At 45.5% G+C, this 25436-nt stretch overlaps 3 protein-coding genes and 2 pseudogenes across 5 annotated transcripts; 2 read left to right on the top strand and 3 right to left on the bottom strand.

Annotated features, from left to right (window-relative positions):
* Positions 1–696: 696 nt before the first annotated feature.
* LOC127755249 (calcium-dependent mitochondrial ATP-magnesium/phosphate carrier protein 1-like) lies at positions 697–5521 on the top strand. Its single transcript, XM_052280907.1, has 7 exons — positions 697–1497; positions 2226–2643; positions 2829–2973; positions 3435–3550; positions 3622–3700; positions 4021–4254; positions 4835–5521. The coding sequence occupies exons 1-7, from the start codon at positions 819–821 to the stop codon at positions 5189–5191; spliced, it is 2028 nt and encodes a 675-aa protein (XP_052136867.1). The 5' UTR covers positions 697–818; the 3' UTR covers positions 5192–5521.
* A 1530-nt stretch (positions 5522–7051) lies between these two features.
* Positions 7052–9275, bottom strand: LOC127754565 (uncharacterized; annotated as a pseudogene).
* A 2261-nt stretch (positions 9276–11536) lies between these two features.
* On the bottom strand, positions 11537–13866 carry LOC127755602 (E3 ubiquitin-protein ligase RSL1-like; annotated as a pseudogene).
* A 1675-nt stretch (positions 13867–15541) lies between these two features.
* LOC127754730 (uncharacterized) lies at positions 15542–20657 on the top strand. Of its 3 annotated transcripts, none has more exons than XR_008012883.1 (13): positions 15542–15775; positions 16053–16166; positions 16288–16455; positions 16522–16778; positions 16857–16925; positions 17070–17214; positions 17328–17431; positions 17638–17808; positions 18234–19450; positions 19541–19652; positions 19933–20016; positions 20246–20422; positions 20517–20657. XR_008012883.1 is itself a non-coding variant. In XM_052280296.1 (13 exons), exons 2-13 carry the CDS (start codon positions 16127–16129, stop codon positions 20318–20320), a joined length of 2364 nt encoding a protein of 787 aa, XP_052136256.1. In that variant the 5' UTR covers positions 15542–15775; positions 16053–16126; the 3' UTR covers positions 20321–20431. The 3 variants fall into 3 exon arrangements, 2 of the variants coding, with proteins under 2 accessions (XP_052136256.1, XP_052136254.1); XM_052280296.1 differs by lacking the exon at positions 20517–20657 and having other exon boundaries at positions 18234–18325; positions 18404–19450; positions 20246–20431; XM_052280294.1 differs by lacking the exon at positions 20517–20657 and having other exon boundaries at positions 19936–20016; positions 20246–20431.
* LOC127754731 (pentatricopeptide repeat-containing protein At3g09650, chloroplastic-like) lies at positions 20339–23842 on the bottom strand. Its single transcript, XM_052280297.1, has one exon. It carries the CDS (start codon positions 23615–23617, stop codon positions 21548–21550), a length of 2070 nt encoding a protein of 689 aa, XP_052136257.1. The 5' UTR covers positions 23618–23842; the 3' UTR covers positions 20339–21547.
* Positions 23843–25436: the final 1594 nt, after the last annotated feature.

The raw sequence follows: 25436 nt of genomic DNA, 5'->3' as shown, positions 1-25436 counted from the left end.
AGTTGGAGGTCAAGGCGAAGTTGTTTGACAACGTCTGTTGATGGATGTGGATGTTGTGCGGGTGATGCTGCAGATTGCATGGTCTGGGTTTTTGCAGCATAGGTTTATACACGACCAGTTCAGATACACAGAAGATTAATTAGGCTCAACCATTTTACAATGGTCGATGAGATTATTTGCTCATAGAAAAATCTAGGCATCATGGGCCGTGTTTGGAAATAAAATTAGACTCGGCTCTTATATATCTGAGTGGAAACTTGATAGGACAAGAGGAGTAATTGGTAATAGAACCGGAAAACAAAGCATATGTGATGGATAAAAGATGTAGGCGCGACGAACGGAAAATTACCAATTACTCCCTCCATTCCATAATATAAGGCACAACCAATTTTCTTAGATGTTCCATAATATAAGGCATACATATAAGTATGCAATTAACTATGACATCTTCTCTATTAAATTACTACTTTTTTAAAATCCTCTACTCTCATGTTATCTAATTTTATTGGATGCATGAATTATATTTATTAGGATGATCCAAACTATAAGATGATAATAATTATTTCTTGGTCTTTGGGTTAAGGGTGGTTGTGCCTTATATTTTAGAATGGAGGGAGTATTTTCTAAAGTAGGCTAGGTTGGATATTTATTTACTATTACTAGTAGTTTATAGTGTTTGCTTTTTCTCATTTTTTTTTTGTGTGTTGTGTGTTGTTGGTCGGGTCGCCGCTTCTCCACCTCTCGTGGTGGTGTGGTCGGCCGGGGAACTCCCCCCCGCCGGCCGCCGCAAATCCTCCTGCTGCTCGTCGTCGTGAGCTATGTCCGGGTCGGAGTCAGAGCACCCCATGGTGGCCGCCGCCCGCGCCGCCCTCGCCCACCTCCAACTTCCCTTGCCCCCCGCCCCCGCCGGATCCAATATGGATCATCTTCTTCCTCATTTCCTCCACAGGTCTCCCCCCTCTCCATGCTTCCTCCTCCTCCGCACCCAACACAAGCCTAAACCGCCGCAGCCGCAGCTCCACCTCCTTCTCTGCACTGCTTTCGATTCCCTGGCCCATAGCCTGCAGGAGGTCCTGGACAAGCACAAATCCAAGCTACATCTGGACACATTATTCCTCCATGAAAACAAGCCCCATGCCTTCCTCTCCAACCTCCCTTTCGCAAAGATGGTTGGGGTACCACCGCCTTCCTCGCCACCAGCAGGCATCCTCTCCACACCGTCTGTCTCCGCCCACCACCAAGACCAACCTCCAACTCCAACTCCAACTCAAACCGAGGACAATGAAGAGATTGACAATCACTCTCCACCACCACGGATTCGCCTGCTCAACATCCCCGTGGACCGCCTACGCTCCACACTTTCCACACTCTCACTCACCGAGTTGATTGACCTAGTTCCACACCTGGTTGCCAGGTCTTTGCCATCCCCTGATACTCATCCAGACAAGAAGAAACTCTTCTCTGTGCACGACTTCTTCCGATATGCAGAATTTGAAGGTACATACCATCTTCATTTTTCAATCCAACCATATTCTCCCATCACCAAAATTGCCTTATGCACTGTAACATCGTTTGTTAATTATTACTGGCCTATAATGGACACACTTGATTGCTATCCTTTTTTACTCTCTACACCTCAATTCTTTTTAGCAATACTGTACCTCAGTTTTAACAATATTTTTCTTGTCTCATGACATCTAATAACATGATAGCATTGTTGTGTCAATAAGACAGTCACTAATTCTAACAACTGTAGGATAAATGCTGAATTTAGTTTCTTTACCATTCCTGCGATTTTCTTACAAAGATTCACATGGTTTTGTTCAAGTACGCAGATATAGGATAAGGTGTTTTCTCTAACTCAGTATTCTTCTGGTTTTACCGAGAAAATGCATGCAGTATGTGTTACTTAAATATTACAAGTCCTCAACCTTATTACTTCCAGCACAACATGATTGTAGTATCTTATTTCTTTTGTGTGTTCATATGCACTACTTCAGACTCTTCAGACTCTTCAGATTCAGAATATGCATAACACAATTCCCCAATGGTGTACAATCATGTACAGATAACTAGAGCTCCAGATATTGGCTTGATGCTGTTGGTATGACATTGATATCACTGAAATATTATGTCTGATGATGTTACTTTGTTGTTCTATTGGAAATAGATGGAGGTAACTCTTGCATGTTGATATCCTAAGCTCTTTTTTGTTGCTTCTGCAGGAAAGCGATTCTTTGAGGAGTTAGACAGAGATGGTGATGGTCAAGTCACCCTGGAAGACCTTGAAGTTGCAATGAGAAAGAGGCGATTGCCAAGGAGGTATGCTCGGGATTTTTTACGGCGCACCAGAAGTAACTTGTTTTCAAAATCAATTGGGTGGAAACAATTTCTGTCCTTGATGGAGCAGAAGGAGCCAACAATATTGCGGGCATACACCACCCTGTGTTTGAGCAAGTCTGGGACACTTCACAAAAATCAAATTCTCACATCTTTAAAAGGTGCAGGCCTTCCGGCCAATGAAGATAATGCTGCTGCCATGCTGCGGTACCTAAATGCAGATTCAGAAGAATCAATCTCCTACAGCCATTTTCGCAATTTCATGCTCCTGCTTCCTTCAGAGCGCCTTGAAGATGACCCTCGGTATGTTGATGTCTTGCGTTAGAATCCATGTTTGCATCTTGAACCATTACACAATAACCCTTTCCTTCATCTAAATTGAATATCTGACCAGTCATGAAAATAATAACATGTTCTGACTATCTTCTCATCGCATTAGATACTAACCTTTCCACTTAACTCATTTATTCACTTGTGAATGCATTTAGGAACATTTGGTTTGAAGCTGCTACTTTGGTTGCTGTTCCTCCACCGGTAGAGATATCAACTGGAAGTGTTCTGAAGTCTGCTTTAGCTGGAGGTCTTGCTAGTGCACTTTCTACCTCTGTGATGCATCCCATTGATTCAATGAAGGTACACAAACTTGTTACTTTTTAACCCTTTTAGTGTAAACAACTTAACCGATAGCACTGATTCAACAGTGCGTTCACTTGATGGCATTTGTTAGAAGAGGATGTCTTAATGACAGAGCGAATAAAATCCAACATACTAAATTTTAGATAATTATGACAAACACCATCTGCTTCTAGCAGGTTCCATGGGAATATCATGGGATGCAATCAAATAGAAATTTATACAAAGCATACTACTGGCAGGAGCTTTTTATTTGTACTATTTCTTTTTCCAGTTTTCCTCTATGAATGATCGCCCTTCACTCAAGGCATTACCTGCAATGAACTTGCCTTACTTTTTTTAGAAAGTCGATAATGAATTTACTTGCTAGATTTTATGCTAATGGATTTTTTTTTGCTTGAGAAATTTAACAGTTTTATGATATTTCTGATTCAAGCTCTTTATTTTCTAAACTGTATCAGACACGTGTCCAAGCATCTTCTCTTTCATTTCCTGATCTCATATCAACACTTCCACAAATTGGGCTCCGAGGACTTTATCGGGGTTCTATCCCCGCAATTCTTGGTCAGTTTTCAAGGTTAGTGTCGATTCAGAGTTTTAGAGGCAAATTTGAATGTAGGCTGCATATTCACATCCTGCCATTTGCAGCCATGGTTTGAGAACAGGAATATTTGAGGCAAGCAAGCTTGTGTTAAAAAGTGTTGCTCCAACACTTCCAGATATTCAGGTATGCTTTCCTATTCCTTGTGCAAAATTTTGCATGTGCTACTCACTGTGTCATTGGCATGGGTATGTGGAATCCCATACCCACCTTGTCAGTCTCAACAACAGAAAATGTAACCTGTGTCAAGCCCTCTGCTACATTAGTTATGGCTTTTGACCAATCTTAGTTCATCAAGAGCTAATTATTCTCAGAAAATTGAGAGCTGAGTCTAGTCATCATGAAACTTGTCTGCCTCAATGAACTTAAAATTTTTTGACCTAGTATATTGGCCAAGAAAATGTTGCATATATGAAAATCTGATGATAGACATGTTTGTTTTGCAGGTGCAATCACTCTCTTCCTTCTGCAGCACCATCCTGGGAACAGCAGTCCGTATACCTTGTGAGGTTCTTAAGCAGCGTTTGCAGGCTGGAATCTTCAATAATGTAGGGGAGGCCATTGTTGGTACCATGCAAAAAGATGGTCCAAAGGGCTTCTTCCGTGGCACTGGGGCCACTCTTTGCCGAGAGGTTCCTTTCTATGTTGCCGGAATGTGTCTTTATGCAGAAGCTAAAAAGGTATCGTGAGTTCTTATTGTTTCTTTGGACCATACCTTAAAATTGGTTTTCTTCCATCTATATTTTGTTGACTGAAAGGTGCAGTGAGCTGCCTTTGTTTAATGCAAGCGAGAACTACTTGTACTTTGTTTTTATTCCTCCCAATCTTAATGAAATTTGGTCACCGGTTCCTTCTGCCGACCCAGCAAAAAAAAATCTGTTCTGCATATTTGAATTTCATGCTTCTGAAATGGCATCTCAATGGAGTTTTTCTTCTATCCACCTGCCAATCAATGATGTCCTTGGACTGAATTGTTTTTTCTTGTTTTATTTTCCTCGAAGATTGCCCGCAGTAAGGTTGTTTTGTTTTCTTCTGCATCTATTCTTTTTCTCAGATCACTATTTTTCTTAAGAAGTTTAATTTTGTTCGACTGGATATACAAAATACAAAAATATAGTTACGGGGAAGTTGCTGAACCTTTTCTTTTAATGGACTGAGATCTGTATAATACCTAGTTCTGTTGCAATGCCATTAGATTCAGAACTATGCCCTGTGCCTTGACGAATCTAATGATCATGTCATATGCTCTTGTTATTGTAGGCGGCACAGCATGTGTTGAACAGAGACTTGGAACCATGGGAAACTATTGCAGTGGGAGCGTTGTCTGGAGGGCTTGCAGCAGTTGTCACAACTCCCTTTGATGTGATGAAGACTCGGATGATGACTGCTCCACCAGGCACCCCAGTCTCCATGCAGTTGATAGTTTTCTCCATCCTTCGAAATGAGGGACCTCTCGGACTGTTCAAGGGTGCGATCCCCCGCTTCTTCTGGATTGCTCCTCTCGGAGCAATGAACTTTGCAGGCTATGAGCTCGCCAAGAAAGCAATGATCCAAACTGAGAGTGACTCCGCAGACTCTGTACATGAGAAGAGAACCACAGTGGGTTCCAGAGGGTGACAGATCCAAATTCACCTGGTTACTCTATATGGTGTAAAGAAAGGACAAGCCATGCAACAGAAATGTTTTTGCCCTTGTTGCAAAGAATTAGAACCATTTTTTGGCATTGCCTTCGTGATACATATACCAAATGTTAGGTCCTTTTATATCCTTTCCATCCTCCCCAACAGAGGGAAATTTGTCGAATTCCCGTTACCATAGGCCTTTATTATACCACTGTATAGTAGATGACAGAACTACAGGAGTAGACGTGCTGCCCTTTCTTGCACAGTTCACTTCATCTGTTGCTATTTCTTTAGTAATCCAGAGCCTTGATGACATGTTTATTAACCCTCCTCGTGATTAGTTAGCTCAGTTGTGACAAGTCCATGAGTTACACACTGTGAGTTATTTGAGATGTTAAAAAGATATCAGAGACAGCATTGTTACGATAAGCATGAGCATGTTATGATGAAAATATCCATTAATCTAGCATGGCAATTGAACAGGCTCGCCAGGATTGAACCCTTGAACTTCAGCTAACTGCAAAGGTTGATGTCTGGCAAAAAGGATCCCATGAAGTAGCATGTAGCAATATTGGATGGCTAGGTAAAAATAAGACGTTTTGACTTAAGTTTGACCAAGTTTGTAGAAAAAAGTAGTAACATTTTCAATCCAAGATAAATTTATTATGAAAATATATTCAATTATTGATTTAATGAAACTAATTTAGTATTGTAAATATTACTATATTTGTCTACAAATTTAGTCAAAATTGAAACTAATTTGACTTTAACCAAAGTTAGAATATCTTATAACCTAAAACGGAGGGAGTAGATATTAGTAGCTGTAGAAGATAGAAGACAGACATTGACACTATGTGCGATTGTGTAATCTATATCTTGCAGTTTACTACTTTTCACCTGTTCATGTGATGATTTAGAAATCGTTAGCTAGGCTGGTGATCTTTCATGTGATAACTGCATGCTGATCATATCAACATGTATGTGGTGTAATTACAAGTTAAAACCAAGCAGACCAGGCATTCATCGTCACGTGACTGTAAACCTGAGCTAATAGCTCATATGAATGAAATATTTTTGAGGATGTTGCTGAAGGATTTGTGCTCCATGTTTTTTTTTTGGTTGACCATTTACAATGTCTTGCATAGGAGCTATTAGTAGCTAATCTGAACGAATATTTTAGGGGATGTTGCTGAAGGATTTGTGCTCCACCTATTTTTGGTTAAGTGATCGCATTGCTTTGTATAGGAGCTATTAGTAGCTAATCTGTGATGCAATACTTGTCTACATTTATTTTTGCCTTAGAATAATAGTTCACCTACAAGCATCATGGTATTTTAATTAACATACTAGCTGCAACCGTCTTTAACATACAATGAGGTATAAATTATAGGCAGATAGATGACAGCATAGTTCAACGTCTTGCTTCCATATACTCCTCTGTCCCATAATATAAGGGGTTGATTTTTGCTTTCATTGTTTGACCATTCGTCTTATTCAAAAAATTTGTGCAAATATAAAAAACGAAAAGTTGTGCTTAAAGTATCTTGGATAATAAAGTAAGTTACAAATAAAATAAATAATAATTCCAAAATTTTTTGAATAAGACGAATGGTCAAACAGTACAAGTAAAAAGTCAAAATCTCTTATATTATGGGACGAAGGGAGTACTGGTGTTGATCAACGACCGGAGCGCATTTGCTTCTCTGTTGCCAGGAGCGACCAACAAACACGAGCTTCCACCTTACAAAACCCAAGATTGAATACACCACTACTACTCCCAGCCTTTTCAGGAGTGAAAATAACCCTGCCTCTCGAAACGATATTTGAACTCTTGTCGGCTTGCGAGGCCACCACGTCAACACCCAGCTTTCCCCTTGATTCCACAGAAACCACATGCCTTGAAAGCTCAATGGCACCATCACAATTGATAGGCATTCTTCCATCTCGAGAATCAAGCAACACGAAATCCCCTCCCTCCCTCGCATATGATCTGGCCATGACCCCTCAATAACTTGGACACTAACCATAGTGGCTTCAATTGTATCAGCGAGTACAACATATGCCAACTCAAGCTCACTATGCTTGCTGGACAAACATCTGCGGATCATGGGAGAATACTTTACATATGAGGGAGCCATGTGGTGCGTAAAGACCCTCAAGCTCAATTCTTTGTCACCGGTCTCTGTTTTGCCCTTTACTTTTAGGTCAACTTCAAAAGTAACTGGATCAATTAACAAAACTGCACGAGATGGACCTGTTAACTGCAAATATGAATCCTGCAGGCATCACAACCAATTGATCAGTTGATTTGTTAGTTCCTTCCGCATAAAAAGGAACCAGTATGCAACCAATCCATATTAAGTTCAGTTGAAGAGCATATAGTGTCCATCACAATCTTTTATTTCCATAGACTAGGTAAATGCCTGACTTTGCTACCAAAGGAAGAAAGAATGACAAAATATTGCCTAACATAAACAAAATTAATCTATGTTTTGCACGCAATATGTTATTCATTTATTTTCAACAGGGAGTGCCCATCTTGGTTATATATGTGGCAATCCTATTATATTTGTTTGTTGGTAACATTATCAATTTATATAAAGCTGCAATAGGAAGATTCACTGCGAACACCACAATTGCCTTCTTTTAAAAGAAGTATAGGTATACCAGTGGTGCCGATTCTATCAATTCAGTTTGTACCAATGAGTTATGTGCAAAGAAGAGTTGTAAACATGCCTCCAATTGACAGTTTAGGTGCAACCAGCCTGTGAATGCACTAAATCTCCAAAAAGAGAACACATTTATACAAACTAGTGTATAGAACAGTAGTAATCTACTAGTAGAAATTGTAGTAGGTTGAGGACTTCAAGCTCCAAGAAAAATGAGAAACAATAAAGTTAAGAGGAAATTACAAGATATCTAACCTGTGGAGTCAGAAGTTGACGATTATCCCTTGTGCGCTTGAAAAGAAGGTTGCGCTTTTGATCTACAGAATCCCTGGTGGCAACCAAGCCATAGACATGTAGCGGCCAGTTAAGACCATCTTTTGCTTCTATCACTTGGAGAGAGAGGATCTGCAAGGCATCGTCGGGGCGAGCATATCTTGGGATAGGTCCCTCCGTATAACGCATGGGACATACAGTTGTTGCAGTTAAGTAGTAGCATTACTTATTACCAAATAATAGCATTGTGGATGCCCTTAGCTGTTAATTGTAATGTCCCAAGTTCGAGTCATAAATCCAACTTTAGTTAAATGATTGAAGTGACAATGTGGAGTAAGATAAGCACACATATAGAGGCATTAATCTTGTTGAGGATGAGAAGTAAGATAAACAGAAATATGAAATTTAGGGATTATTTACCAGACAAGCAGTGACAAGAAAAGAAAAGCAAAGCAAAGACGAAAAAGATAAAGATCGGAAACTGCTTGTTAAGTTGATATTCCACTTCAATTCAGCCAGAAACCATCGTGCTACATGATGAAAAATCAAATTGGCTCGTACTATTGCGGATTATTTGACATGCTTTTGTATATACAAAATAGAATTAGTGGTTCTTATCAAGAGGGCACCAAGCCAGATGGGTCTGATCGATCCAAATATTTTGTTTTTCTAGTGACCTGTTGTAGTTAATAGGGTTTCTGCTTTAGCGCATTTATTGAGGGACGTTGCTAAATGTGTTGCGTAGTTGAGGCACAGGTATTTAGCTTGCCAATCAATCTCTTAACCCCAAAATAAAAGAGAAAGACAATGTTTTGCTAATAGAACATGAACCAGACAGAATTCAAGCACACTGACACTACCCTAGTGGTGTGTGTATAATGGCGATATCAAACAGGATAGATAGATAAATTTGCAGAAATAATAATCCCTAATTGGCGAGGCGAGGCCACCGAGAGAAGCTGAAAAAGAGAGGAGGAAATAAAAGTGGGCTTACTGGAGTCGTCGAAGGCGTAGCGAGGGCTAAAGTGATGGGAAGTCTTGCACCCTAATCAGCTCGGTCTTCTCCTCATCTTCAAACACCAACGCCTCCTCCTCCTCCCCAATATCCACCAAAGGAAGCTTGGCGCTGCTGCCCATCTCCTATTATTTTTTTTCCCCCTCCGTCGCCACAGGATGGTTAACTAGGGGTGTGTTTAGTTCACGCCAAAATTGAAAGTTTGGTTGAAATTAGAACGATATGATAAAAAAGTTAGAAGTTTATGTGTATATGAAAGTTTTTATGTAATGAAAAAGTTGAAAGTTTAAAGAAAAAGTTGAGAAATAGACCAAACATAGGGTTACTCCCAAATCCCGATCCGCATTACTCCACTATGCAAAAAAGGAAGGAGGGGATTGGACACGGATGATCTGAATCGTTCCATCTGGCGCAACACACAATTTTCATCCCTTGGATTTAATCAATCTAAAAAGTGAGCGAGAGGCGTGTTGCATTTTTTCCCATGGCTTTGCATATGAAAGAATTATTTGGTAGAGAAACAGCTGATAATCTGCGTTTTTTAGAGTGCTATATGTCGATTTTTAAGAAAACCGAGAAGTAAAGACTAGTACTACCATAGTACTAGAATGTGATCGATACTACCTCCGTCCCAAAATACTCGTCCCTTTGAGTTTTTTTCGTAACTTTTGATCATTCGTCTTATTCAAAAAATTATAAAATTATTATTTATTTTGTTTAAGATTTGCTTTGTTATCAATATTTTTATATTTATACTAATTTTTTAAATAAAACGAATGGTCAAACGTTACAAAGAAAAAGTCAAAGTGACAACTAAACTGGGACGGAGATAGTAAAAGTTTTGTTTTTTTTGTGTGTATGTTGTTGGTCCACTCGCCGCTTCTCGGGAAATTTAACTATTTGCCACTTTTAGGTTTGCCACTTATCCAAATGCCCCTCTTAATAAGTTTGTTCTTAATAATTTGCCACTGGAGAGAGATGATTTCTTAACTATTTGCCATTTTTTCCTACGTGGCGTGCCACCGTGTCGTGCCCGCATGGAAAGAAACGTGGATCCCACCCGTCAGCCCCTCTCCTCTCCTTCTTCTCCACCTCCGGGTGTCGTAGCCATCCCGCGCAGTGCCGCACTGTCGCAGCTAGTGAGGATCCAACCGGCGGCGGAGCAGAGGCAACCCAAGTGTGGAGGAAGTGCGTCGCGCTCGCGCCGTCGCAGGCGGCGTGGTGCACAGTGACGCCGAGGGCGAGGCTGCGCGGCGCCGCCGGCCCCAACAACACGGTGGCCTACACGGCGAGCACCGCGCCGCCCTACGGGAGCGCCGGCACGAGCGGCGCAATCTTGGCAACCTCCCTCGGGTCATCCGTGGCCAGCTCGTCGACGCCAGCGTTGCCGTGCTCGGCAACGGTGAAGGTGACCGCATCGTCAGGCTGGAGTGGCGGCGATGAAGGCTGAGTAGCGGTGGAGATGGCGGCGGAGGGGCTCTTCGCGGCGGTGGAAGCGACGGCCGAGGAGGTGTAGCGGCACCGGTGGAGGAGGAAGCGTAGTGGCAGCAGATGGGCCTCTCGCGGCGGTGGAGCTGGCGGAGGAGGCGTAGCGGCGGCGGACGGGGCCCTTGCGGCGATGGTGCTGGTGGAACAACAGTGGTGGTGGGCGTGGTACGGCGCCACGCCGTACCGAAGAGAGGAGAGAGGAGAGGCTGACTAGTGGGCCCCACACCAGTTTCTACCCCTCCGTTGCCATGTTGGAATGCCACGTAGGTAAAAGTGGCAAATAGTTAAGAAGACATCTTTTAAGAGGAGAAAAAAAAGTGCAAACCTAAAAGGGCATTTGGATAATTGACAAATCTAAAAGTGGCAAATAGTTCAATTTCCCACTGCTTGGGATTGGATCCGAGAAAAGGAAAGTTGGCATTAGGTACATGTTATTGACTATCTTCTCATGGCATTAGGTACTAATCTTTCCACTTAACTCATTTATTCACTTGTGAATGCATATAGTAATCCAGAGCCTTGATGACATATTCATTAGCCCTCCTCGTGATTAGTTAGCTCAGTGGTGACAATTCCATGAATTACACACAGTGAGTTATTTGTGACATTAGAAAGATATCAGAGACATTGTTACGATAAGCTTGAGCATGCTATGATGAAAATATCCATTAAACTAGCATGGCAATTGAACAGGCTCGCCAGGATTGAGCCCTTGAGCATAGAACATTCGTCTACTTCAGCTAACTGCAAAGGTTAATGTCTGGCACAAAACGGAACCCTTGAAGTAGCAACATTGAATGGCTAGGTAAAAATAAAGCGAAAAGTACGGGGATTGTCCTGCTCAACTACTGTACCAATAACTAGATATTAGTAGCTGTAGAAGACGGCATTGACACTAGCGATTGTATTGATAGAAGTGGCCATGGTGACGGTCCCCTCCATCATACTGACGATGGTAATCCACATTGTACTGAAGGCCTTCTCCAACATAGTAATTATTTTCGTCCTCATCATAGTAGTCATCATATTCATCTTTAGGATCATCATGGATACCAGCATTGCCTTGAGGATCATCACAGATAATGTTGCGTTCATCCCACAGTGGACAAGAGCAGGTCGCTTTCTTCTCCTTCCATTCTTTTCCACAGGTGTAGCAGAACTCATAGCCGCACCTGCAACAAGCATGAACAGGATGAATGAAACGTTCAAGTGAATCTGAGCATTAGCACATGAGAGGAAGTATCAAAGACTTTGGAGGCAGATCAATGTTGAATTGTTAGTAAAGGTAATAATAATATGAGGATGGCAGACTCAAGGTTGAGGAGAAAACACCTACACGCAAGTCATATGGTAGCAACCCTCTGCTAGTTCAATCATGTGCTTGCATCGGATACATTGACGCCATAGCCGCTGCTGTGCAAGGTTCTGTAGATAGGCATCTTCTAGACGAGCATGGCGGTACCTCCTCTTGTAGTCATAACAAGTCATCTGATGATGCCATATGACCTTACAGCTAATGCAGAAAGAGCCACTGCATTTGACACACTTCCTCAATGTGGCAGCATCAACAAGAGTGTACTTTGAGGATGATTCTTGCATTGGATGTATCAGTTCTCTCATGGACATCAAGGCTGAGCACTTGGGATATGGGCAATAAATCTTGTGAGTTGGAGGAATTTGTGCTTCCCTGATACGCGGCACCATGATCGGTAATAACCGTGGAGATAGGAACATCTTTGAACCCTCCACAGTTTAGCTTGGTAGTGCAACCATCTTGTGGGCAAGCTGGGAGCATCCCATGAAGTAGCTTAACTTTGACATGCTCCTTCATGCAGGAGAAGCAAAAGCGATGCGCGCAGCCTTCAACTGCATGAATCTTAGAGACGTCAGTGTCTTCCAAGCAGATGGTGCAGTTCTCTTTTTTCTCCTTGCCAGCACTCACAACAGCAGCTTTGGCAATTTGAGTATGCAGAGAATCTGTTGCTAATTTTGTGACATAGTTGACTTGGGTTCGTGCAACACACAGGATCTCACATTGCTCAAATTTCTGTTTTGCTGAGAAAGCCTCATTGATCAAATCCACAAGCCTCTTCTGTCTTGGGCGCCATATTCCACTCATCTGCAATCCCAATTCCCAACAGCATTAGGAAATAAACACCAGATTGTATGTATTGTATCTATCAACAATCATGTAGTGCACATCATAACAAGACCAGTGATAGACGAAAAATAATTGAATAATGGGAGAATAGCTAATATGGTCCCTAAAGTTTCGCTCCTGGGTCATTTTAGTCCTTAATCTTTCCTATTGTCCAAACAAGTCCTTTAAATTTATCATGTGGGCTAATATAGTCCTTGGTCCCACCAAAATTGCCACATGGACATGCCATGTCACATTCCTATGCAAAATCTATATAATTTGTCCAATTTACCCTTATGCATAGGAAAATAAAAAACAAAAGAAAAAAGTTTAAAAAAATATGGTACATGTAAGAGCAAAAATATACCTCAAAAGGGTGAAAAAAGAAGTATTTTTTTCCTATGATTTACTACAGTACATGGTTGTGCAGCGGCTTGTTGTCAGTGAGGACGTTGAGGGTCCGGATGCCGAGGGCGAGCGCCGCATTGAGGCCTTCCACCAGCGCCATCGCATCCAGCATCATCCGCCCTTGCTGCGCCTCCACGGAGCACCACCTCCCCCCTTGGCCCGCAGATGGCGACGGCGAGCACCCCGATGCCAGGGTCGCGGTCACGCGGCCCCACCACCTCCCTGCTCGCCATGCCCTTGAACAGCACGCGGAAGAGCGCACCGCCTCCTTCCAGGGGGAGGGGCCGCTCGAAGTAGTCGCCGTCGTGGGCCCACTTGTCCTCCGGGATGGCGGCGAGGTCGCGCGTGAAGAGGGCGTCGTGCGCGGTGACGCGGACGGAGGCGGCGGCCCGGGCGTGGTAGGCGCGGCAGGCCTGGGCATCGCGGTGGTCCTGCTCGGCTCGCGCGAGGTCGGCGGCGTGGACCGCCAGGGCGCAAGAGGCGTCGGAAGGCTCCTCCGGTGGCGGTGGCGGTGGCGCGGGGTGAGATGGGGCGGCGGCATTGGAGGATAGGGAGCCCTGGATGGCCTCGGAGAGCTGGAGGTGGAAGGCGAGGTCGTGGTCGGAGGCGGAGAGGGCGGCGGAGGAGGCGAGCGAGACCTGGTGGTGGAGGGCGGCGAGGTCGTCGGCGGCGGACATGATCGACTCAATTCCCTCTGCCGTTTTCTTCCTTCTCAAAAAGAAGACTCAGAAACCAAAAAAGAAAGGAAAAAAGTACACCCAAGGTCCCTCAACTTCGTCATCGAATTACAAAATCGTCCCCCAACCACAAAACCAGATAACGGACATCCCTCAACTAACAAGACCGATCAATTCAGATCCTTCAATGGTTTTTGACCCCGGTTTTATCCTATGTAGCGGCTGAGTCAGCGTAGGACCCATATGGACCCACATGTCAGTGTGACCACATCATCCTCCTCTTTCTTTTGCTCTCTACTCTCCCCTTCTCATCTCTCTCTCTATTCTGCGATGCCGGCCGTGCGAAGCGGGAGAGGCGTCGGGCGTCGGCGGGCAGCGACGCGGGGGCGGTGGTGGGAGGAGCTGCGGGTGGGCGACGAGAGGAGGAGCGGCACGCGGGCTCCCCCGCCGGCCGCCGCCCACGAGGCCCACGAGGCGGCGGTGGGGGAAGGAGCTGCGGGCGGACGGCGGGGGAGGGGCGGCGAGCGGCCGGCGGATGAGCAACGCACGGGCCGCGGGAGAGGAGGAGCAACGCGTGGGCAGCAGGGCGGGGGCGGCGCCACGACAGCGGCGGCGGCGGCCTTTACCCAGATGAGCAGGTATAGTGGCACCAAGCGGGAGAGGAGTCGGCGGCCTCCGTAGCGGGCAGTGGACGGCGCGTGGCGGGAGAGGAGTTGATGACGTCCGTGCATTCGTCTTTGTTCCGGTGGACCCTCCTCGTCGACGGGCTGTGGGTTGGCATGAACGAGATCTCCGACTTCATCGACCCGCTGCTGCTCGATCCGATCGACGCGCTCCCGTCGCTCGACTGCTCCTTCATCCTCCCCAACGCCGCCTCCTCGCAGGTCCGCCACCTGCCGACGATGCTTGCGTACTACGCGTGGCAGCGCCCATGTCGTTCGAGATGATGGCGATGCCGTCCCACCTCGCGTTCTCGCAGGAGCAGTAGCAGCACGCCACGGTGGCCGCCTTCGATCGGGGCACACTTCGCACGAAGCCGGCCGCGCGGAGCAGGGCGAGGCGATGGTGGACGATGACGACAGGTTCGAGGAGGAGGAGGACGTGCGCCGCTCCTCCCTCGCCGCGGCGACCTCCACCACCACCGCCGCCACCCGCTTACCCCTGCCTCCTCCTTCCTCACGACGACGGCGTCGTTCGTCGACGCTCGATCTCCCTCGTGCTCCCGCCGCCGCCTCCATCCCCTTCTTCCGTGTCATTGCCACCGCATCGCCAGCCGGCCGTCCGACCTCCTCGTCCCGGCAACCTCCTCCCCACCGCAGGCCGGCTTGCCCAGAGAGAGAGAGGAGGATGAGGAAGAGAGAGGAGGGGGAGAGAGATGATAACGTGGCGTCTTGACATATGGGGCCCACGCTGACTCACCCGCCACGTAGGATAAAACCGGGGACAAAACCACCTAAGGATGTAAAACAAATGGTTTTGTAAGTTAAGGGATGTTATATATCTGGTTTTGTGATTGATGGACGATTTTGTGATTAGATGACAAGGGACCTTTGGTGTACTTTTTCCAAAAAGAAAAAAGAAACCGCTGCTGGTTGGGCCTGGGCCGGCCCACCGATTAGCGGCCGATATAGATTTTCATTTCCCGCTGGCAACGCGAGGTTTCTTCTCCAGAAAATTCAACTTCAATTCCCCATCCAACTGAGCTGCATCGCCGCCGTCGCCGCCGCCGCCTCCGCTCGCCGACGGCGTCGTCCTCGACTCCTCCGCCACCCGCCTGCTCCATCTCCTCGTCTTCCTCTTGCCACCTTCTCCTCTTCCTCTCCTTGCAGCTTCCTTCCCTGCCTCCTCCGCTACAAGCCAGATCCATCCCCATCTCCGCTCACCACTGCCCTCGTCCACGACTCCGTGGGTAAGCACTACGGCCATCTTCTCCGCTACATCAGGCGCTTCAACATGCCTATGGGTCCTTTTCCTTTTTTATATATATAATTGCCCCCTTTCTATCTAGTGGAGTATCTTCTTGTGATTTAGATTGATAAACATAATATGTTTGCTCTTGTTTGAGAAAGGCAAAATTTGCACTTCACGTGGACACCAAACATGTAAAAAAAATGGCAGTTCAAACCGATTCCTCTTGACTCAATTCAACTATAAATTGAAATCGAATTCATTTCTTGTGATACCAGGTATCCAAAAAGGACAAACAAAAAGTAAATTTCTTCAATCTCACTGGCACGCTCAGTCGTCAATCCACATGTAAATGGCCTCGCCGTGCCGCATCCCTGCAGCCACCGGTTCCGGTGAGCTCCCCCCCCCCCCCCCCCCCCCCCCCTGCATTTGCACATACTAGGGTTTGCCCTGGACTTTGATTTTCCAGGTATCCAATAAGCTTTACTTCTCTAATAATATCTTCATGGACAGGCAACAAAGAGAACAATATCTCCCAAAATCGACACCATGTCTTGGATTGCCAAACCCCGTGCGAAGGCAAAGGCGCGGCTACCTCTAAAAAGAGGAAGAACAAGCCTGCAGGGGGGTTCAATCTCAGAAAAAGCATCGCATGGAATCCTGCTTTCTTCACTGAACAAGGTACAAGATTTCTTTCACAGCTACTAAATGCTTCCGGCAACTGAAAAACCTCTATGCTTCTGGCAGGCGTTTTGGATAACACGGAGCTTTCTATGCTTACTGGCTCCCAAGTGAAGGCAACTAGGAGCCCTGCCTCTGGATTTTCTTCTACCTTTTCCCCATTGTCTAGGTTTGGAAAATCTAGCAATACATCTGTGCTCAAGGAAGTCGGAGAGAATTCTCATGGAAAATTTCCTTCAAAATGTTTGAGCGCAGAAAACAAGGGAAGGAAGTTGTTTGCTTCCTCAAAAGCTTCTGAGCAGGATGAACGAAAAGCACCCGCGGTCAGCTCATCACATAGCATTTTGCTTACTTACGATTAAAGCTCATGCAATTTCTCGTTCTCTTCTGGACAATTGCAGGGCACACAGGATAAAAGGTCAGCAAAAGCTGTCCAAAAGTCCATTCCACGACCACCTGCAGGATATAAATATCCTTATGGAGATTCTGGGATTATTGGATATGTCTTGTTTTTTTTTCTTAACAGAATCATGCCATTGCCTGGTTAATACTCTTTTCATAAGTTTCACTCTTATTAATTATTGTGCTGTTGTTAGTCTTAACTTAATTATACACCAAAAAAAGTGCCAAACTCAAGTGGTACAGGTCAAATACAAAGGATACCAAAGAAGTCTGAACCTTCTCCTTCTGTGGTCTCTAGAAGTAGAAGTACCTCATCTGTGACAAATGTTCCCAAACCAACAACAAGGCCAGCTACAGGTAATCTTGCTCATAGTCCTCAACTCTACCAATGAAATCTTCCTGACATATAACTTAGGTTTCAGCACTTTTGCATGTCACTATAACTAATTCAGCACGCCACTATTTTTCAGTTACAAGTGAGCGTACACATAAAGTAGAGGGGCTCCCACTTGAATCGAAGACTGAGCGTTCATCTGTAATTAAATCTTCTGGACCTACCATAGGGAAGAACATGGTGAGTGATAGCATCAATTACATTTAATCGAGGGGAAACTCTTAGTACACCTCCGTTATTTGAAGCACTGCCAATTCTATCGCTGCGACTTTGTTGGATACCACTCAAGATCTCAAATCTTGCCCCTATATATGATATTGAATGAATTTGAAAACATCATAACCTTAAAACTACAAAGGATGTTACATGCTTATTTACTTCTACAGGTGCCTACTGTTACTGCCATCTTTCAAGAAACCAATGGTTCTGGGAAATGTGAAACTTTTTCACCATATTCACAAGATAACCCCTCCAGTTCTGTTGTCGCCCCTGCACGAATATCTGCTAAGCCATCTGCTCTCCGGATGCCTTCACCTTCAGTTGGCTTTTTCACTCAGGTGATCTATTATGCTCTTTCATACATATTCACTAATGTTGTTTCTTGTTTTCTCAGTGATATGAAAATAACGTGATATTTTTGCAGCTACTTTGATGTATCAATATATTTCTCTTGCACGTTAAGTGTTTACTTGCATCTAACCAGACGTTACAAATTAATTACCTGAAAGCGCATTAAAAAAATAACGGTGAATGATTTGTATGTAATAATTGCATATGTGGGTTACTGGATGATGAGGTGGTGCGAAAATTGTTTGAAACAAGAGATGGCCATCCTACAAAATGTATGTCTGAGTTGGTACAAAATTTTATTCTCATTCTTGGAGAAATTTTACTTTGGCCATCCTACAAAGTGTATGCCTATGTTTCATGAGTTTTTTTTTTGTGAAAATCTCAATACCTCATTTTTGACTAATTATTTCAGGGAAAAGCTTCTGTATCACATAGTGACAATGCTCAAAGAAATTCAGAAAGGTGCTTTAGTGGAAATATTTCATCACTTGTAAAACCCCCCAGGTATAAACAGCCTGTGGATCCAAAAAGCAGATTCCATCTAACAAAGCAGCTGCCAACCAATTTCTCTGCTGCTTCCAGTCTTCCTGTGCAACCTGCCACTCGTGATCCCAACGTCTTGGCCTCTTCTCTACCTGGTGTTGAGGATACTAACGTTCGTTCACTGAAGCAATCCTTATCAGAAAGTACTGTACCATACTCAGAAAAATCAGGGAATATAAATTATCAAGAAATGCCAGATGATGATTTTTCGTTGGCTGGAAATGGAGCTACTACAGAGTTGAGTTTTAGAGATAATGATGGTGGCAGAAATATCATGCCCAATGAGTGCAGTGTTGCGCTGTCTGTTGGACAGGATCTTAATGCTATTTGCTGCTCAAGCATTGAGCCTGCTGAGGATTCTTGCTTTCTTAAAGTCATTTGCTCCTCGAGCGAACCTACCGTGGGGAGGAACTTGACAACATCTTGCATTTCTTCTCCAGGGTGCACCCCAAATGATCTCAATTCTCAAAGCAAGTCTGACAATGGTGAAACAGCAGTTGACATAGAAAATTCACTTTCTGGAGAGACATCTGGTACAGTTTGTTCATCAGAAGGCAACAATTGCACTTCAGCTACAGATTCCTTGCGAAAATCCGATTCCTGCCATCAGCAGAATATGCTAGTTCAGTCTGTACATTGTACAGATCAAATGCCACAGTTTGATAGTTCAACAGGCATAAAACCATCTTTAGCATACAGCCAGTTAGACTCCAACACTTCTTTGTGTAGTGAAGTTCAGCTTACTTCATCAGAAGGACCAGATATTGATAGTGAAATGGAGCTTGATACAGATGATGCATTCACTGTGGAGGAACCTCCCCTGTTACATGTAGGGGGTGAATGTGACCATGATTACAGGAGTGCAGAATCTTCACATATGAACCTGGCAGCGCCTTCACCTCGTGTAGATCAAAAGGCACTAGCTGGCAATTTGACTGAAAAAGTAGATACAGCTGACGGTAGAACAGAATCACATCACTGTTCGACCCAGGAAAGACGACCTATTTTATCAGAAGAACAAGATACTGAAGATACAATTGAGTTTGACACCAAGTTGTCGTCTTCAGAGGGTGCATCAAGTATAGAGTATGTCTGCATCGAATATTTGAATATACAAAGTTAGTCATCTACAATTATATATTGCATTGATAGCGTGTCATTCTTATATTTCTGCAGGAGGATTAAGTCAGTGGGTAAATCAAGAACAAATACCATAAGTAAAGATCATCTAAAAAACTTGGTACCGTTTACAGAAGAATGGCTTGCTGTCATGGAAGCTTTTGGAGAGGTCAGTTTACTTGCATCATGGACATTTTGAGCTTGTCAGGTTGTAATTTACATGAGTAGGTTGTCGTGTGTCTTACACAACTGCTTGTTTTTGTTCTATTTGTATGGGCCCAGTCCAGTGTTCTTAGGAGAGGTTGAGCTCGGTTTATGCCCCTCAAATAAATTTTATGATATGCAACATGAATTGCCACCTAATCGGCTTACCTGAAGTTTACCTCGCCGTACAAGTTTGATTGAGTCTTCTGCTGTGAGGCCTATACCTGAGTTTACGTATGTTTTAGCAGGAAGTTTTGGAACAGAAGACGGGCGCTGTGCAAAATTCTCCTACCGACAAAGCTGCTCCAGAACCTAGTCCATGGTCACCGGTATGCCTTTCTGAAATTTAGAAGTTTGGGATGAAATTTCTTCAAACATATGTAGAGCGTTTGCCTTATTGTTTCAGTCAGTCAGTTTATGCATTACATGTAGTAAACGAAGATGCATCGCTGGTTCTTTTTGCGTAGGATCAGTTGTTGCCATTGATGGTAACAAAAGTGAAGTTAAGTAGGTTGATTGATGAAGAGCCATTCCTTGTGATGGTGTGATCTCGTGCAGGTTAAACGGAAAGCTCAAGATGTTGGGCCATTCGACTGTACCAAGTATTCCAAGAACGTCAGAACAAGTGACTGATGATACCCCTTGACAGCAATCAAATCGTTGGCCTTGGACTTGTCTTGAGGTCAGAGCACAACACGAAGCCTTGCTCGCAACAAGTTGGTCCTGTTGTTCCATGTAATTGGCTAACCTTGTACATGAGACATTCACAAGCCTTGCCACTGCGCTTACTTGCGCTCATTTTGTTGTTATTTGGTTGCCAAATTTGTAGAACATCGTTCGGACCACGTCCCAGGCAAACGCTTGGCTAACAAATCAATAAAGGGAAACCTCTTGTTCCATTTCGTCCCGGCTCCTCGGTAACAGCGTTGCTACCCCCTATCACTATCAGTTTATGTTTATTTTTGCTGAAAAACAATTTACTATGAAGTTATACATAACTAGCATAGTGGCCCGCGCAGATTGCGCAGCTAGCACCATTATATTTTCTCTCATATAATAGCATATATATTTTCTCATTATATTATTAAAATATATTACAATGACAACATAGTTTTAAATTTTGCAATAACTTTACGAAACTACTAATGTGTAATATTCATATTGTATTTTATATACGTTTTAGTTATTAATTATTTTTAATATCAAATTTTAGTTATTTGTAAATTATATATATTCCTATATGGACTCTAGACTTGTCTTTTAATATTTCTTTTTTCAATTCTGAATTTTTATTATTTCTAATTGTATTTGTATGTGGACTCTAAACTCATCTTTCAATATCCTTTAATTTTTAATTTCAAATTTCAATTACTTCTAAATTGTATTCCTATATTGACTTTAAACTCTTCTTCCCATGTTTTTCTTAATTTCGAATTTTAGTTATTTGTAAATTGTATTTTTATACGGACTCTAAACACTACTTTTCATTTTATTATGTTTATTCTGAATTTTAGTTAGTTTTAAATTCCTATATGGACTCTATACTCTACTTCTAATATTCCTTATTTTTTTAATTCCGAATTTCTATTATTTTCTAATTGTATTTCTATATGGACTCTATACTCTACTTGAATTTCAGCTATTTCTAAATTGTATTTCTATGTGGACTTTGTTTTTTCTTTTTCTCCGATTAATGTGAGAATTTCTAGGCCATAAGAGCGAACGTGAAGACTCCTTTTTCTATTTCTTTAATAATATAATAGATGAGCAAGGGAAGCAAGTAGCTTCATGGACTGTAGGAGTAGTACATAAAACATATGTTAAGATTTAACATTATCATTAGTAGTATATATTAAGGTGTTAGTTGAGGCCGTCTTGGAGGCGCCAGTCGGTGGCGTAGTAGGAGTTGGGGAGGCCGAGCCAGAACTTGAATGCCTCCGCGGCGCGCTTCCTCTCCCGCCTCCGATCCTGCCTCGCCTGCGACGCGTGCTTGCTGGTGAACATCCGCGAGTGCAGGTCCACGTACATCCTCTTGTACTTGGCCTTGTTGGGCTCCACCCCCATCTCCTCCATCCTCGCCACCATCTCCAGCGCCTTCCTGAACAGCGCCGCCCGCACGCACACGTCCGCCAGCGCCTCCACCACCTCCCCATCCACCTCCTTCTCCTTCTCCTTTATCTCCTCCCACAGCAGCAGCGCCTCCCCCGGCCGCCTCGCCACCGCGATCCCCTTCGCCAGGCTCCCGTACGTCGCCACGTCCGGCTGCACTCCCCGCGCCTTCATCCTCTCCACCACCTTCTTCGCCGACTCCAGCAGCCCCAGCCTGCAGTACGCCTCCACCAGCATGTTCCACGCCGCCCGGTCCACTGCCACCCGCGGGTCCTTCTCCATCTCATCGAACACCTTGTGCGCCAGCTTCGGCTGCCCCGACGCCGCGAACGCCTTCATCAGCGTCGTGTAGCTCACCGCCGACGGCGCGATGCCCCACTCGCGCATCTCGTTGAACAGCGCCACCGCGCCCGCGCTGTCGTCCGTCAGCACGCACCCGTCGATCAGCGTGTTGTACGTCACCACGTCGGGCTGGATGCCCGCCTCGGCCATGTCCACGTCGAGGAGCTCCTTGGCCTTCCCCGCCTGCAGCTGCTGGCAGTAGCCCTTGATGAGGACGTTGTATGTCACGCGGCTGGCTGCCACCCCTGCTTGCCCCATCTCCTCCAGCACGGCGCGCGCTCGCTCCATGTCCCCGGCCGCCACCAGCGTGGAGATGACCGTGGTGTAGGTGACGTGGTCGGGGCGGCTCGCTGGCGACGTCTCTCCCTCTCGCCGCATCGCGCGCAGCATGGCCACCACGTCCTCCACGCGCCCGGCGTTCATGTACCCCTTCATGAGCGTGGTGTACACTCTGGAGTTGGGCGGGTAAGCCTTGGGAAGCAGCGGCACCTCGTCTTGTTCCCACGGCTTGACGATGTCCTCCAGCACACAGCTCTGCTGGTCGTGGCTGATTATGTGGTCGTCCGCGACAGCCCGGAACAGCAAGCAGATGTCGGTGCGTCTTTCGCGCATGGCCTGCACGATCCTCTCGGCCGTGGGGATGTCGCCGAAGCCGACGTAGGCGGCGACGAGGGAGTGGAACGTGGTGGCGCAGGGGGTGAGACCAGAGGAGAGGATCCGGTGGAGCACGCGCGCGACGAGGTCCTTGCGGCCGGCGCGCGCGCACATCTTGATGAGGACGTTGTAGGTGAGCGCGTCAGGCGGCGCGTTCCAGGCGGGCATCTGGTCGAAGAGGTGGCGGAAGCGGATGCAGTCTCCGGCGTCAGCGCAGGCGCTGAGCGCGGCGTTGAAGGCGGCGGTGTCGGGGAGGGAATTAGTTTTATTGTGGTGGTGGCGGAGGTGGTGGAGGAGGGCGTCGAAGAGGCGGAGGGCGCGGGAAGGGGGGAGGCGCGCGAGGGCGGCGGTGTAGGCGCGGCGGTCGGGGAGGAGGCCGCGTCGGAGCATGGAGAGGAGGAGGGAACAGGCGAGGTGGGGGTTGTTGGAGCGGGCGGCGGCGGAGGAGGCGAGGGAGAGGGAGTTGGCGTCGAGGAGGTGGAGGGCTTGGCGGGCGCGGAGGCGGTGGAGGAGGGCGGAGGCGCGGGAGAAGGAAGAATAGGAGAGCTGGGCGAGGAGGCGGGAGGAGGAGACAGGGGAGAGGGGGAGGGAGGGGTTGGAGGCGAAGAGGTGGTAGGCGGCGTCGGTGTGGCCGTCGCGGAGGAGGGAGAGGAGGTGTGCGTCCAGCTGGGCGTTGGCATCTGCAGTGTGAGTGTGCGTGGAGGAGGAGGAGATGGAGGATGCAGCAGGAGGGGAGGCGATGTTGCCGGAGCCGGAGAAGAAGAATGATCCTAATCTGGGGGGATTGTAATAGTGTTGCACAAGTGCATTGGATGAGCTGCTCATTCTCCGGTGCGGGTGGGGGTGGGGATGGCGACGATGGAGCTGGACTCACCCAAGCATTGCAATTGCAACTGCAAGGGAATGGAATTCCCACCAAGTCGACTCTCCCTCCCCCTGAGCAGGAAGGAGGAGGAGGACCGAGAGATAGGGAGAGGCTGATAGTAGATGACGCTGACGTGTCCAACTCTCCGACTAATACTCCTGGCTGGCCTGCTAGTGGCTAACGTGCCCGTTTTCATAACACACACATCCGTATTCCATCCCATTCCGCCCGGCCCAACATGCAAATTACCCATCCCAAGGCCTATGGACGAATTTTTTTTTATTAAAATATTTACAGAAATAATTTTTGATTTGAAAATTTTACAAAAATATTCGTCCATAGCCCTCTGGCGTTTTTTCCGACGTGGCAGACGGCCGTTGGCTCTGCCATAACGGCCAGCCACCGAGGGCGCTGAAATTTTACAGGCGGCCCCCTTGCTGCCCTCCCAGCAGGCGGCCCTAGTGTTGCCCCCTGGGAGGGTGATTTTCTACTATGCATGGGGCTCTTTCGCAGGAGGCTCCCTGCATGGGAAAAAATCGCCCTCCCAGAGGGCTAAAGGGGGGCCGCCTGCAAATTTCCCCTCCCTCGGTGGCAGACTGTCACGGAAGGGTAAACGACTGTCTGCCACGTCAGCAAAATCGTCAAGGGCGATTTTTAAAAATTGCCTTCCCAGAGGGCGATGGGCGACTAGTTTTGTAAATTTTTCAAATAGAAAATTATTTTTTAAATATTTTAATAATAAAAGAGTGAATTAATTAAATTCTTTTAAAAAATATAGGAAGAAACATAGGACGAGATGGATGATGAGAGAAGGAAGAATGGAATCCGACGACCCAACATCTAGGGCAACGGTAGCTCATTCGGTGCTGGTGGGGCTTAGGCGACACCCATGATGTCTATCCATGGACAGAGAAGAAGGGGAACCAGGGGTCACCAGGGAGGAAGAAGAGGGATAGCTAGGGTGAACGGGACGTTGAGAAAGCAAGGACAAAGCAGCCCGGGCTGCTTGCCGGCGTGGGGAACGGCGTCTCGCCTATCATGGCGCATGGCTTCAATTGGAGCGAGAGGTTTGTTGCGGAATCAAGTGAACCAGGTTGGAGAGGATAATAAGTGGATAATTTATTCGTTAGTTCACACTTGCTTGCGTACCTGTGCGAAATAACATTTCCAGATACATCTATCTCGTATGTACATATGAGATCATAATAGAATATATCAATAGGGTTTCTCCCATACTAATTATTTTTCCACGATCTGGTCCGGGCCGGTAGACCACTAGGATTAATTAAATCAATGATATATATGTGAACGAAAATCACATGCATTCCTTGATTGCTTTGGTCTGGTTTGATGAAACATATAGATTCATGCAAGGCAAGCAAGTTGTGTTAGCTACCTTTGCATGGCACAGTCTGCGCCCATAATTAAAGGCGAAAATGTACTATATCGTGGGTATGATTGCCTCATTTTATTTATTTCATCATTGTTGGATCAATTAATTGGATCTCCATCTTGCCTTAGCTTAGCTTGGAAGGCTAGCTAGCAACCAACCTACATGCTGCAGTACTCGCATGATGATGATCGATATATATATATATATATGCAACTAACCTATTGTTTGTAAGGCCGTATTACAAATTTACAATGCATTTGCACGCATGTCGTTCGACTTTATATATACGAGCTTGTATATATCCTTCTTTTTTTTCGAGGAACAGACGGCAGGAGTTTCTACTGCCGGAATTTATGAAAGAAGAGAGTTGGCCTAGTTAATAAGGA

The sequence above is a fragment of the Oryza glaberrima genome, chromosome 11, assembly GCF_000147395.1.
Source record: "Oryza glaberrima chromosome 11, OglaRS2, whole genome shotgun sequence".
Taxonomy (NCBI): domain Eukaryota; kingdom Viridiplantae; phylum Streptophyta; class Magnoliopsida; order Poales; family Poaceae; genus Oryza; species Oryza glaberrima.
This window is presented reverse-complemented; position numbering and strand designations above follow the sequence as displayed.

Excerpts from the sequence above, each read along its gene's own strand:
- LOC127754730 (XM_052280294.1), top strand. The coding sequence starts at position 16,127 with ATGGCCTCGCCGTGCCGCATCCCTGCAGCCACCGGTTCCG. Across the intron at positions 16,926-17,069 it reads GACCACCTGCAGGATATAAA|CCAAAAAAAGTGCCAAACTC; the intron begins TATCCTTATGGA and ends CTTAATTATACA. Across the intron at positions 19,451-19,540 it reads GAGGGTGCATCAAGTATAGA|GAGGATTAAGTCAGTGGGTA; the intron begins GTATGTCTGCAT and ends ATATTTCTGCAG.
- LOC127755249 (XM_052280907.1), top strand. The coding sequence starts at position 819 with ATGTCCGGGTCGGAGTCAGAGCACCCCATGGTGGCCGCCGCCCGCGCC. Across the intron at positions 1,498-2,225 it reads CCGATATGCAGAATTTGAAG|GAAAGCGATTCTTTGAGGAG; the intron begins GTACATACCATC and ends TTGCTTCTGCAG. Across the intron at positions 3,701-4,020 it reads CAACACTTCCAGATATTCAG|GTGCAATCACTCTCTTCCTT; the intron begins GTATGCTTTCCT and ends TTTGTTTTGCAG.
- LOC127754731 (XM_052280297.1), bottom strand. The coding sequence starts at position 23,617 with ATGAGCAGCTCATCCAATGCACTTGTGCAACACTATTACAATCCCCCC.